The following is a 14297-nucleotide window of genomic DNA, read 5'->3' on the forward strand; positions in this document are numbered from 1 at the left end:
ACATTTCTACCTTCATTTTCACTAACCACTAACTGAAATTCTGCATTTCCTTTAAACATGAACGTAGGTGGTCAACCATGTCAGTATTGGCAGCACCTATGACTCTGCCAACAGAAATCAGATGCGTTATTACATTTCAGTTGCTGCAGATCTTACAAATATTTGTGCTCATTACTACTTCAAAATTACGGTATTCAACGCACCACTAGTCCAGCTGCGTAACAAGTTCTTAAAGCACAAATACTAAATCATAAAGTTTTGAAAAACAATGTAACTTGTTTCCTTGTAATTACTTCTTCTTTATGTACTGAATAAGCTGTTTCTGAGGAGGGGCTCACAGGTTTTACCAGGGTGTCAAAGGAGTCCAAGGTGCAGGTAACGATAAGCCCCTGGTGTCGGCTTCCAGATAGCAAATTCCAAATGCTAGAATCTAGACTCAAGTGGTAACCAGCCATTGGACCCAGGAATACTTTACATTTTCACTGCTCGCCTACTCTATGATATTAACACTGAATTCACAAAGATATCTTAAGGCTGAGCAAGATAATGTAAAGGAAAGTAGTTTATTAACCCAAAGCAGAGCAATGTAAAAGATTATCTGCTACAAAAAGACACTCAGCAATAGGGTGATAGAAGGAGATTAAGGGTTTCCTGAAGGCCACACTGCAGCTAATGTGGCCCAACAGCAAAGTGTTGTTCCAAGACTGGGGAAGGAATTTGAGCCACAGTATCAATGAACTGCTTCCTTCACAGAGAAAGCCTTGTCAGGAACAAAACAGTTCAGCAGAAGGAAAAAAAAAAAGTGCTTAGGGCCCGGCTGGCGTGGCTCAGCGGTTGAGCATCGCCCTATAAACGAGAAGGTCAAGGTTCAATACTGGTCAGGGCACATGCCCAGGTTGCGGGCACATGCCCAGAAGGGGGCTTGCAGGAGGCAGCCGATCAATGACTCTCTCATCATTGATGTTTCTCTCTCTCTCTTTCCCTTCCTCTGAAATCAACAGACATTTTTTTTTAAAAGTGCTTAGAAAACCACCGAAGGACTTCACTTTCAGCAGCACTGCTCTAGAACCTCAAATATAGGCCAATGGTATATAACAACACTCACACCCTTCCTTCACCCTGCCCCACGCATCGTGGGGGCAGAACGAAATTTATCAATGTATCAAGACAAATGTGAACTCTTATGTCAGCAATAGCTAATGCAAACTAGGAGGGGACTATTCAACTGCACGGGAAACTAGCACATTTTTATTATGAAACCAGCACTACTCCAGCCCAGTAAAAGCACCATCAACCCAGCCTTCCTCCAGCCCGGTCACACTATGATTAATCACATTTTTAAAATATTCAATCACATTTTCAGAAGAAAACACCATTTTCTTTTTTTAATAAACCAATTTTTTATATCTGCTGATGAGTTGGATGGAATTTAAACTACAGCCATATTTGTCTTGTCTTTTAAAAAGGGGCTATATGATACTACAGCATATTCGATTTTAGATTATAAAGGAGACTATAATACTATAGCCATTAAAATGTAATACAAGTGCTTAGATCTTATCACATTTCCTTAAAAATGCAGCAAAAGTAGAGGTGGTTTCTAATGGTCAGAATTTGCCTGTTTTTCTTTTAAAAATAATTACAAAAATGTTCAAAAACAATCAGGTATCATCCTTTCTCCAATATGAAGAAATGGGTAGGGTCAGAATTTACTTCTCACCCAAAATAAAAATCTCTCTTTCCATTCCTTCCTCCCACACATTCCTTCTCTCTCCCTGAATGCATCTTCCATGGTCTGGTACAACCTGATCAACCTCATTTCTAACTCTCAGCTCCTGCTTGGCAGGACTTGTGTGTCGCCAGATATATCAGTGGATTTAGCATTGGCCTCAAGCTAGTCTTGAAGCACAAAGCCATGCCCACATATTAGTAACCACTCTATCCAGACACCAGATATACTTGGTTTCTTTTCTAAAATGGGAACCATCCCATTCTATTAACCCAAAACAAAATTCTAACAGTAATAGCACCGTTATTTTTTAATTTTACAGTTCACAGAGCCTTTGCAAAGCATATAGAAGCATTTGAGGGGTGAGTAGGATTCTTAATGTCTACCAATGCCATTTTTAACTTCTATACACAAGAAAAATATTTGCTGAAAGCCAATCTAGTTCCAACATGATTTTAACTCCTCTTATTACACTATTGTTTCTTCTTCCATGCCAATCTATTAAGAAAGGAAAAAAGTAGGCATACACTCATTTTTAAAAACCATCTGCCAGATACCATGAACCTGTCTTGGGAGGAAGAATGTTCTGGGTTGTCACTAATTCTATCTCAAAAGGGACACCGGATATTTCATTTTTAATGCTTTGCTTACTGCAAATTCACCATAAATGAACTTTTCCATTGATAAAGCATAAACCTTTTATATATAAAAAAAAAAAACACAACAGAATAACCCGGTGATGTCTAACAATCCAAGTCAATATACTGTCACCTCTGATGTGGGTTGTTTCCCACAAATACACTACCAAGCTAGGCACTTCCTTAGGGGAGTTTAAGTTGCTCTTATTGCAGGCTCTCTACAAACTATCATCTATTTGTGCATCGAAAAATCTTCTCAAAGCTTCAAAGCAGCGACCCAAAATGATCTTTGTTTCCACACCTAATACACAAGCAAGAGGGGGAACAGAAATAAGCTTTGACTTTCAACTTCACAGTAAGGCCAAATCTTTTCCTATCCTCAGGTCAATTTTATAATGAAGAACTGGTGGATGTAATAGGTTGTGTGTATCATTTACCACAATGGTAAATGGAAGTCATTACTACTGTTCAAAAAAGGCCCTAAGGCCATCCTATTGTAAAGAGATAAATGACACCGGAGTGATATAAGGGAACTAAAAAAAGACCAGCGGACACCTTTGTTCTGTGCAGTCAGAAGTGAGAAAAAGGGGACCTAACTGAAATAAAAGAACAGACACATTAAATTTCTCATTTGTAATTTTAATCAAAGCCTTGCTAATTCATTTCTTTTAACTTTCATATCAGCACCAAATTTTAATCATGTAAGTCAATTCACTTTTTGGGAAAGAAACACCATCAAGAACTCCCATCCAGAAAAAAACAAAAAACAAAAAAAACAACAAACAATGATGTTCATTCCTCCAAACAACCAAATTCAAAGTCTACCAAAACAAAACAAAAACAGCCCACAGAGAAGGAAAAAAAAGTAACGAAAATCACATTCTAGGGGTTCAGTGCATGTAGCAGCCTTTGCTATGCTAGCTAATCATCCTTCAGCTGACTTTCAAAAAATAACACCCTAGTTCATCAAAATATACATTTTCCATTTGCTTTTTTAAGTTAAAAAAATAATAATTAAAAAAAAGAAAACTTGAAGGAATTCGTGATCAATTGCCTGACTCGTTTTGATGGCATGTACAGCACACGAAGGTCAGGAAGGCTATTTGTAGCACGCATAATTGGGGGATACTGATCTTCACGGTCCAGCTTTCTTCCAAACAGTGTAAAAGACCCACCTGGACAAGGAGTCAAGGAATGAGAGCGGGTAATTCAAAGAACAGGTATCACTTAAAATTAGTTTGCTGGCCTACAAATTGGAAGATGAAGGTTTCATAGCTTAGAGCAACGATTTTCAACCTTTTCCATCGCCTGGCACACATAAATTACTAAAATTCTTCAGCACACACAAAAATATATTTTTACTGATCTGACCAAAAAAAATAGTATAATTCTGATTCATTCACACCAGATGGCTGTTGTTAGCTGTTGTCTTTTTTTTTTTTTTTTGACAATCTAAGGGAGAAGAGGTCAGTACCCCTGACTAAACAGTCAGGTATTACAGGTTTTATAAATTCTTGGGGCGCACCAGTTGAAAATTGCTGGCTTAGAGCACTGTGGCAATGAGAACGAAGGCCCAATAAACCACTTTGCAGCCTCAACACTCACTGCCTGGGACACTGGGAGGGGGGTGGATGAAAGGTGACAGTACTGCGCTCGAGATCTCTAAGATGTTTTGGGAAATTCATATAAAAAAGAAGGGTGGGAGGGAGGGACAAAAACAAGAGGGAGGTGAGAAATGGGGTGGGGGGGATGTGGGAGGTGGGAGGAAGAGAAGGGAAAAAAAAAGCTGCTGCCCGGCCAGCGTGGCTCAGTGGTTGAGCATCGACCTAGGATCCAGGAGATCGCGGTTCGATGCCCGGTCAGGGCACAGGCCCGGGTTGCGGGCTCCATCCCCAGCAGGGGGCGTGCGGGAGGCAGCCGATCAATGATGACTCTCTCATCACTGATGTTTCTCTCTCTCTCCCTCTCCCTTCCTCTCCCTGAAATCAAAAAGATTTAAAAAAAAAAAAAAAAGATGGAAGAAGGGAGAAGAGCCTGAGCCTTTTTCCCAAATGCTGTCAACTGATTTCTAAAGTCTTTCTACAGATAAATACAGACCTGACTGTAAAAATGCTCTGGAGAGGAACCCTGATGAAGGGAGACAGTTGGTAGGGGGAGAGGTGTCCAAGTTTGCCACAGACCAAGGAAGAACATGGCCGCCAAGCAAGCACAGAGCACTCAATGCACCCCAGGGAGGACCCTGGGGGGGTCACGGCCTCCTCTCTGTCAGAACCTGCAGGGCCTGCACCCGGGGCCTCACTGCAGGCCAGCAGCAATGCCAGGAAACTGCCACCGCAAAAAAGGAAGCTTGTGTCTGCAGAAGGAAGAAACAGCATTGTAAATGTCCAGTGACAATGCTCTCATTCCGGTTTTTCCTGGGTCCTTTTCTTATTTCTCTGGACTAACTTTACTAAATGGCACTAAGGGTGAACACCGACATTAACTTTGAGATCCCCTGCTTTATTTTTAGCTCAGGATTTCTACTGCCAATCAGAATCAAGTGAAGTATGGAAACTAATTATTAAGGTAGGATAATCAGAATATAAAAGTGGAATGCATGCCTTCAGTCTTTTTGCCTGCAACTGCTGCGGCAAGCTTTCAAGTGCACATGGATCCCCTGGAGGGCTGCTTTCGGCCAGTCAGCGGCCCCACCCCCGGCTCTCCTCACCGGGCAGCTGGCTGGGGGGTGCTTAACAATTTACATGGCTAACTAGTTCCCAGGTGACGCCAGCTCTGGGGACTGCCCGTGAGAATTAGTGGTGCCTGAACACCAAAACCACCTGGGCAGCTGTGGCAGGCCACACCCCAGAACCTGAGGGTGGGACCCAGGAATCTGTAGTTTTAAAGTTCCCAGGGGATTCCAATGTGCAGCCACATTTGAAAACTGGGGCCTTATATACTACGGTGCTAATAATGTTGATTTAAAATGTTAAACTCGCATGGGATTTACTTGGCCTTCTGATCTGGCAACACAATGATATGGTCAAAGGATACAATTCCAAGTATGAAGGGACACAGACGATCTCCTTTGAGAATTCCACAGGACAATACAGGTTTCCGAGCTGTTCTTCATAGAGTGACAGGGCTTCTGTCAAATTGACACAGTTCCCCTAAATTAAAGAGAGAAAAGCAAACAATGGAATGCTTAAGTCCACTGAGGGTCCCGCTCATTGGAAGGTCGCTAATAAATGGGAACAATTCTGGCTTCCATAAAGTTCACCTTTGAAAACGAGATAAGGTTTCTGTACTTTCACAAATTGCACTGAGCTCTATTTCTACATCCATTAGCTCAATATCCTTCTGCCTCATTTACCAAGCCATCTCAAATGACGAAAACATGAAGCAATAGAACACAGGGAGACCAATTTCTCATTAGTGACAGCCATTGTATCAACACCATGCAATAGCAAAGATTCACACACATAACCCATTCAAGGTAAATCTTCCCAGTAGTCGCCGCTGCATTGAGAATAATGTATAAAAAAGATAATATCAGAACGGCTTAAATTACGACCCTCATAAGAGTCTAAGATACTGGCACAGAACTATATTCACACCCCCCATGCTTTCCCCCAAATAAGACTTAAGGCATAAGAGAGCAAAAGTCTATTCAGGATATATACACTTAGGATAGTGCCCAGTTCCACTCTTATCAAACATTTTCTCGACTTCATTGTTCTAACTTTCCTCCCTTTCTTGCCACCACTGATCTACCTCCCCAGTAGATCAGGGTGGTCAGTGAGATATAGCAGAACTGTCCCCTTCTTGGGGGTGAGGGCTTCCTGGGGAAGAGCATGAGCTTGGAGCAGTATATGTTGGTCTGCAGGGACTCGGGGGACTTGTTCCACCTCCTTGTATCCACTGGGATCCCAATGGTCCAGGCTGCCCTTTTTATGTATGCTGGCCACCCTTACCTCCTCCAAGCTGAAGCCCCTGCCGACTCACACTTTGCTGTGGTACCTCACTGTGGGGCATCTCACTATGGGCCATATGGGTCTGGATGCAGGGCAGCTTTGGCTGGCCGGGCCTTGCACCTGCGGATCTTCTATGCGGACTGGTTCAACCACATGAAAATGCATAGCTGCCAGTTCTTGTGGAAGTGGGGTTTCAGGATCATGCCATTTGGGGCCTTCTCTGAAGGAGAACCATTATACTGGAAAACAGTGGTTCTCAATCTTTAACGTGCAAATGAATCATAGGTGATCTTGCTAAAATACAGATTTTCATCCACAAGGCTGGGGGAGAGTCTATCATTTTAGCACAATTTTCCCCCAAGCGCTTTCATAATGGATTTAGAAAAGAAGATGCGCATTTAGCACCACCTATTTTCTTTTTTTAATGTCACCTATTTTAACCACTGAAGTTCTTAACATTTGGAGGACTAATGAATGTAATGAATGAAATGATGCCATTTCTTCAAAAGAACTTCACTATCCATTTGCCTGAAAATAGCCAAGTACAATGTAAGATGAAAATTGTTCACAAACAAAGGCAGCCTGTGATGTAAGCATTTTTGAGGATGGCCTTGCAAAGCCAATCAACCAGCCAGCCCTGGGCAAGCGGGTAGACAGAACTATTCTGAGAGCCAGCCTTGGTGGTTTTAACTTAGCACATTCGCTCACTATGACGTCGTCCTTCAGCGCCAGCCAGTTTAGTAACCCATCATCTAGGGTCCTGCAGTGGGATTTGGCCGAAGCGTCCTTGGCCAGCATATAATTTGGTTTCAACATCAAGTTCAGCATGAGAGCATATAAACACCACATGTGTAATTTAAGACTCACAAATAGAAAACACTGCCTGGCTGTTTTTAGAGCACATCCCCCCTGGGGAAGCTGTAGAATGGAAATGCCACCAAGGCGCACAGTTCAATGGTTTCCCTTGCCATCCTAAAATTGACACCACGCTGTCTCTTGATAGAGGGTACATGGGAGGACCTCCTTACAGAGAATGCGGTAAGGAAATAGGATACTTTCAATTTGTTCTTCCCCAACACTGTCAAAAAGCAGTTTAAAAAAAGAAAAAAACTCACCACAAATAGAGACCTACCCAAAAAAGTAACATAATGCATTCCACTTTCCTGTGTATTTAAATAGAACTACTTTTTTTACCCTTTTCTTAAGACAGACACATGGGAGATATAGAACAAAAATCTAGTAGCAAAGAATTAAGCACCTATTAAGGACGAGAGAAAGGAAATAATGAGGCAATGGTGGGGGGGCACCCCCGGGGGTAAATCCCAACTCAGGAGCTTCGGTTCTAGCAAGTGCTCCTTGTCCCATGTTAGATGTGGGTAAGTGACGGTTGGTCTTTTACTTGAGATTCTGTATTGCTTGTGTCTTTCAAACCTAACAGTTAGCATGTATTGCTTCCATAATGTGGAAAGCAGGTGCAGAAGTATACATCCTTAAGCACACCATTCTTCTCTCAAGTTCAAAAGCAAGCAAAACTAAATACAATGACTGTATATCACGCATATGTGAAACATCTATAAAGAACAGCACAGGAATTTAAAAAATGCCCAACGACACTAAAGGCAGGTTACTTCTAGAAGGTGGGCACAGGTTAAGGAAGAATGGAGATGTGTCAACAGTACTAATTTACACGAATGTCACATACTTTACAAGAAAACCTAGTTTTAATGGGGAATGAATGGGAGAGGAGGGAGGAAGGGCAAGCCCCGCGATCTACCTCCTAGCCCTACGAAAGCAATTCTTCCCCAGGTTCAAACTCGAATCCCCCACCCAGCAGAGCCCAATCCCAGGCACTCCAGGATGCTTTCCTCCGCTTTGTGGCCCACTGACAAGGTGGTCCTCATGCAGCCACAGTGACATTATGAACTTGCTACTATGATGCAAGCAATTTTAGGCAGGAACATTTCGCTTTTGTCAATCACCAAGTAACAGGCTAAACAACACTTACATCCCATCTTTAACCTTACTCCAGTTCTAAGCGACACACTTAGGGAAGGGAGTTGGGTGTAAATCAAGAGTGTCTTCGGAGCTTATCACTTGGCAGTTCAAAAAATATTGCACTGTGGCAACTACATCAGTACGTCCAGAATCAAACCACCTTGCACTCTGACTCGACCACCGCTTCTTCCAAGGCCTGCGCCCCCTCAGTCCACGGGAATGTCACCTGTGCCATCAGACACTCAACCACCGAATGTACCGTGTGATCCTGGGTATGACGAAATGAGATCGCCTGGAGTCTCCAACTGTAATGAACGCAGGGACCAGAAACACGTCTTGATACATCTTTTGGACAACTCTTGGAAACTGGCACAGCGCTGAGCATATAATTCGACTTTTCGTAAAAGTCAGTTGGCAAAGGCAAGTTAGTGAAGCCTGGATCGCTAATATTTAACGAATGGGCTGTGCTCTGTTAAAGAAGTGTTTTCATTAATCCTCCATACTGAGGCAGCAGTTCCCCAAGAAGGCAGTCTACCGGACGAATACTCTCAACGAAAGAAAACAGTCGCACTTTCTTCCTAACTCCGCTTGTGAAAATCCCCCAGCTCACTGAATTTGGGCTGCTTCTACAAGAATAAGCTAACTTGGTTGAGCAGCTTTCATGTGGAGTTCCTCTAAAGGGGGAAATCACAATCTGTGTCTCCATCTCGTGGCAGCAGCTCGTACTACAGCCAAAGCTCAAGGTTGACGAACACAGAAGGTTAAGGTAACAAGACACAATAGAACTGATCAATTCCCAGCAGATGCCAGGTCGGCTATTTATGAACGTACTGCTTCAAAGAACACAATCCAATTCTGCTGTTCTATCTTTAACAGACATAAATTTCATGAATGTGCGTTCACATTTCAAACTAGAAAATGCTTATTGGGAGTTTGAGAGAGGAAACGGTTAAGTAGCCTACCTGTGTGAAATATTTCCCATCCTGTTTCAGTACTTTCATGGACAGGTCAAGAATCAGTCTGAGAAACTCCCATGTGGAATCTGGACGTTAAAAAAATTTAGGTTTTATAAATACAGGTTTGCGTGCAGCTAAAGTCAAATGCATCAATACTCAAAGAAAGAGCCATGAGTTTAAGACCTAGTATTCAAGAGCTTAGTAATAAATGAAAATGTATTGTCATTTATGAATATACAAATTGGGTGTCTTGCACACATGTGCACCTACACAAGCAGGTCAAAAGCAAATGTGCACGTACTTAGCACTGCTCAGTCAACACCAATAAAGATTCGACACAGGGGCAGTGGTTGAAATCTGCAAGACGTCAGCTTTAAGGGGGATAGCAGCAGCATCCCAAGAGAGAAATTGCAAGGGCCATCAGGTAGGGACCCAGCCTGCAAGCTCAGCAGGTAGACAAGGTTACAGCAAAATCATTAACACTGAAACCCCAAGCCAGCAGCAATTCAGAGCGTGTGGTTTGAGAAGGGAATCGTCTCTGGTGCTGCTTAGGCAGGTCACCCGTTTGTCCCATCACCAAATGCAAATAAATTATCAAACAAGCTCATGTCTTAATGATGTAATTATGAGTTATTTTATTTCATGTTTATTTCAAATGACTGAGTTAATTTGCTCATTTAGGGGCAGGACAGGATTTGACCAAAGCCAAATACAGCCATCTTTCCACTGTGGGCCTCAGTTTAACTACCTTGAAAAAAATGAAGGATCTTAACTAGATAATCTTTAAGATCCCTTCATTCTCATATGGTGCCAACAAAAACATTTCCATGAACATTATTTTGGTTAAAAACAGAACAAAATAAAATCTACCTTCTTCCGGAGCTGTGGAGATTGGAACAGCTGTCAAATCATTAATCACATAATCAAACTCTCTCCCTTCTTTGGCGTACCTCTTCAGTACTGGAATACAGTCCTCTACTAGAACCTTCCAGAAAGAACAGGAATAGACATGGGTGAGCCAACACATATGGAAGTAGTTAAACACTTGTAGAGGAAGGGCAAATGTGAGCTGGAGCTGACAACCACAGCACCTGCCATGCGAACACAAATGACTTCCACCCAGGCCTGTAAGTGCTTACTACTTGCTTCATGTGCCTTCTCGTTTAATCTAAACAGCTCTACAAGTACTACTATTATCCCTGGTTTTAAAAAATCCTCACCCAAGGACATGCTTTTTATTGCTTTTAGAGAGGAAAAAGAGGGAGAAAGAGAAACATCGCTTGGCTGCCTACTGCGCCCGCCCTGGCCGAGACCCAAAGCCGGGACCCTCCGGTGCGCGGATGACCGCCAGTAAACTGAAGCACACCGGCCAGGGCTGTTATTCCTGCTCTCAAAATGGAGAAAACCAACCCGTGAGGTCATAAAGCTGCCCAAAGGCACCCAATAAGACAGAGCCAAGAAGTCCACCTAGAGCCCTCTGAAAGCCAAGCTCATGCTTTTAACCCTCCGTCACCTGCACTGCCTCTCCTACTAGCGCTGTATTTTCATCTACTTTTCGTTTTCTTTCACACGAGGACTGAATAACTTCGTTGTCTATTGGTGCTTTTTTTTTTAATCTTACTCCAAACTCTTAACCTACGGTTTTTCAATTTCCTCTAACACTTTCGAGGGCTGCCAGTAATAAAGCCATGTAATAAATACCAGCTCCCAAACCAGAATTATTAATGAGGGGAGAACAGCAGGTAAGAGCTGGGATTCTCATACAGATGCTTTACAGTCAACTCAGGAACTAAGTTTGGGCTTTGCCTTATTTTTGAAGCACTGAAGCTGGGAACACATCTGCTTCTAGGCAACATCCTGAACTAGACAGGGGTTATTCTCTTTGTCTTTTATTTTTCTAGTTACAAAATACATATGTAAAAAAATTCACATATAACAGATAAATCAGGAATCAAGCTTGCCACAATACCCTTAAATAATCTATTCCAGGTTTTTTCGTATGAATGTTCTCACACATATCCTCAAAGTCGCATTTGTTAAGTAACTGAATCTTACTGGCCTAATGTTTTGTACTGTGCTTCACTTAATATATAATTCAAGTACAACCATGCAAAGTCAGAGAAGGCGCTGACACCCCAGCTGCCTTCAATCTACTTATCAATCCCAGTTGACATGCTCAGATTTTCCCCCATGCTCATGCAGGTTCTTATAAACACCCGCAAATAAACACAAGCGCTTGTTTTTTTGTAAAACTGGGATCACACACACTGTTCTGAACTTGGAAATATTTACCTAACACCATTCTAGGTAATGATGTTTGTAAAAACTGTATCATTCCACTAAAAATGTTCTACACTTAATCATCTTCGAGCTTGGCCTCTACAAACAGCCACCACGGACCTCCCCGTATAGATGCCTGTCCGCCTGTGGGCCGGATGCTCAAACACTGGATTGCTGACATAAAGGCACGTGTATTTAAGTTTTTACGGCAATTCACACTCCAACCAGCAACGTATGCGAGCAACTGTTTCCTTTCATTCTTCCCAGCACTGGTCGTTGTCCCTCTTCTTATACTGTTGTCAAGTCTCTTGCTAATATTTTCACACGAACTTCCTGGGCCACCAACAGGGGTAAGCACCTTGCCCTAAGTTTACAGATTATTTGACTTCTGTCTTCTGAGAAGCACCAGTCCACACCCTTTATACCATTTTTATTTAATTTTTAAATTTAAGTTGCAGGGGCTCTTTGTGCTATGAAAGGAATTAGCTCCCTGTCCTGTTTGTTGGCAATATTGTTTTCAGCCTGCCTCTTGACTTTGTTTACAGTATTATGTTGTCATTACAGTTTCGGAGGCTCTTGTCCTTTTTAAAAAAGGTTTCCCAACTCCTATATTTTCCTATATGTATTAGTTTTTATATCTAGAGCTTAAATCATCTGAAGTTAATTTTTCTATGGCTTCTAAGGTTAGTTAGCTTTGTTCTCATGCAGATGGACAGCCTATTATGTCAGCATCACTTATTAAATCAACTAAATCTCCTCTTCCCAAGCAAAATGATGACTAGTGTAAAGGAATAGTGAATACATAAAATGGAGTCACTATGGTCAAGCTGCTAAATTAAAATAAAGTAGGCTGAGACACGAAGAAACAATTCTACTCTTTCCTTAACTGGCCTGGGAACTAAAGCTTCTGAACTTCCCAGTCCCGCGCCGATGCCTGGATACACGTCTGTTGGTTGTGCATCAACGCCGGGGCGCACATCACACCCTCAGCTGACCGCCTGAGCGACCTCAAGAAGAAATTGTTCCTGTCCAGATCACCGGACATGTGAAGCTTCCCATCCTGGACCAATTCATGGGCTAAGAGTGCAGGACTGATTCTCCTTAAGAACATACTTTTTACTATAAAAACTCAGCTTTTCTTTCCGCTTCGGAAAAGTTTCGGTATTGCCTACTTGAATTTCTGGTTTGCAGACCCTAATACCCTTGAACACATCTGTCATTTATTGCTGGCCAGAACCTTCTGACTCTTTTGAGCTGAGTCAACACACCTTAGGCCACACTTTAGCTGTATGTGTTCAAGCCTCTGTGACATTCTTATCTGTCTTTTCCTGTGTCAACATCATACTTCCTATTTGATTACAAGAGGGCAAATCTCCCTTCACTATGACTGTTTTAAACTTTTTTCTTGGCTAGTTTTAGAAATGCTGTTACAAGTGAACTTCCAAATCACTTAGTCTAATTCTAAAACCTCCTTTGGGATTCTAATTAGAATTATCATTAGGAAGAAAGATATTGTTCTGATATTTTCATCTGCGAAATGTAATCTCTCTCCATGGATTCAAACTTCAGTTGACGTCTTTCAATAGATCTTAACATAATTCTTACAAGTCTCACAATACTCATGATTCTTGTTCAACGTATTCCTAGGTATTTAATAATTGGTCATTACTCTGAATAGAATTTCAGACCTACCTTCCACTCCCAAATTCCATTCAAACAGTTTTGCATTTAGTATAGCAGAAGAAATTTGTAGTCGGCCTTTATCCAATCACTTTACCAAATTCTCATGAATTCAACTAGATTTCTAGATGAGTTTCCCGGATCTTCTAAGCATTCATATAATCTGCAAATAATTTCCTTCTATATTTATATTCTTTTCATTTTCCAACCTCGCTGAGTTAATTCGGTAATGCCTCAAAAACAATGCTGAATCAAGGTGATAAGCATCCTCACCTTGTTCCTAGTTTTAGAGAAAATGCTTTAAGTATTTTGCCTTGTGGGCGAAAAGGGGCCACACACCAAACCTGCCAAGCTCAGGGGAGGCCTGCAAGGTGGCCTTACAAACCCAGAGACTGAAAGTAACCACAGAGCGGGGTCTGAAATGAAAGCCTCCTAGGGAAAAGGGAATCATGGTGGGTAGTCATGTCCTAGGCCAGCATCTTCCCTGACAAAGGTCAATCTTTACCTTAACTGAGCCTGTTTTCTTTTTGCACCTCATAACATACCTTTGGAATGTCAGGGTAATATCTTTTTTTTCTGGACCTCTCACCTTACCAGAGCAGAGACCACAAACCCCCTCATTGTTACTGTTATGTTAGCAGTTAACTATCCCATGCCCACCAATGTAAAAGAAGAATGGTCTACTTTTTATCCAGGCTCAGAGATCGCCCCCTCTGCTTCCTCCCGCCTCCCTGATCTACCGCCAATGGATTTCATGTAACCCTCCTATCGCCTCCTCTTTTCATTGTAATGTATAAAATAAGCTGCAAAACTGCCCTATCTCTGGAGCAGTTTCTCAATCCACTGACATTTTGCTTCCCAGCAATTGTTGTTCAGTTTGGCTCAAATAAACTCATAAAAATTCACTACAGGTTTGACTATTTTTTGTGTCGACACCATTTAATACCATATTATCTTTAGGTTTCTGATAGTTTCTATTATATTTAGGTAGTTTCCCTTCTTTGCCATTTTATTTTACTACAGAGGTTCCCTTACCCTTTGTGACAGCACGGATGGGCCTGGGGAA

General features: G+C 41.9%; 1 protein-coding gene across 1 annotated transcript in view; it reads right to left on the minus strand.

The window, feature by feature from the left end:
- Positions 1–2990: 2990 nt before the first annotated feature.
- The window catches only part of SMS (spermine synthase), a 45962-nt gene continuing 34655 nt past the window's right edge, over positions 2991–14297 (minus strand). Inside the window, exons 8-11 of the mRNA XM_087813328.1 lie at positions 10142–10256; positions 9278–9357; positions 5401–5516; positions 2991–3542 (exon numbers count right to left, since the gene is read on the minus strand). Coding sequence (XP_087669454.1) covers positions 3503–3542; positions 5401–5516; positions 9278–9357; positions 10142–10256 — 351 coding nt within the window. The 3' untranslated portion in view covers positions 2991–3502. The remainder of the gene's footprint in view (positions 3543–5400; positions 5517–9277; positions 9358–10141; positions 10257–14297) is intronic.

The sequence above is a fragment of the Miniopterus natalensis genome, chromosome X (assembly GCF_054644295.1).
Source record: "Miniopterus natalensis isolate mMinNat1 chromosome X, mMinNat1.hap1, whole genome shotgun sequence".
Classification (NCBI taxonomy): Eukaryota; Metazoa; Chordata; class Mammalia; order Chiroptera; family Miniopteridae; genus Miniopterus; species Miniopterus natalensis.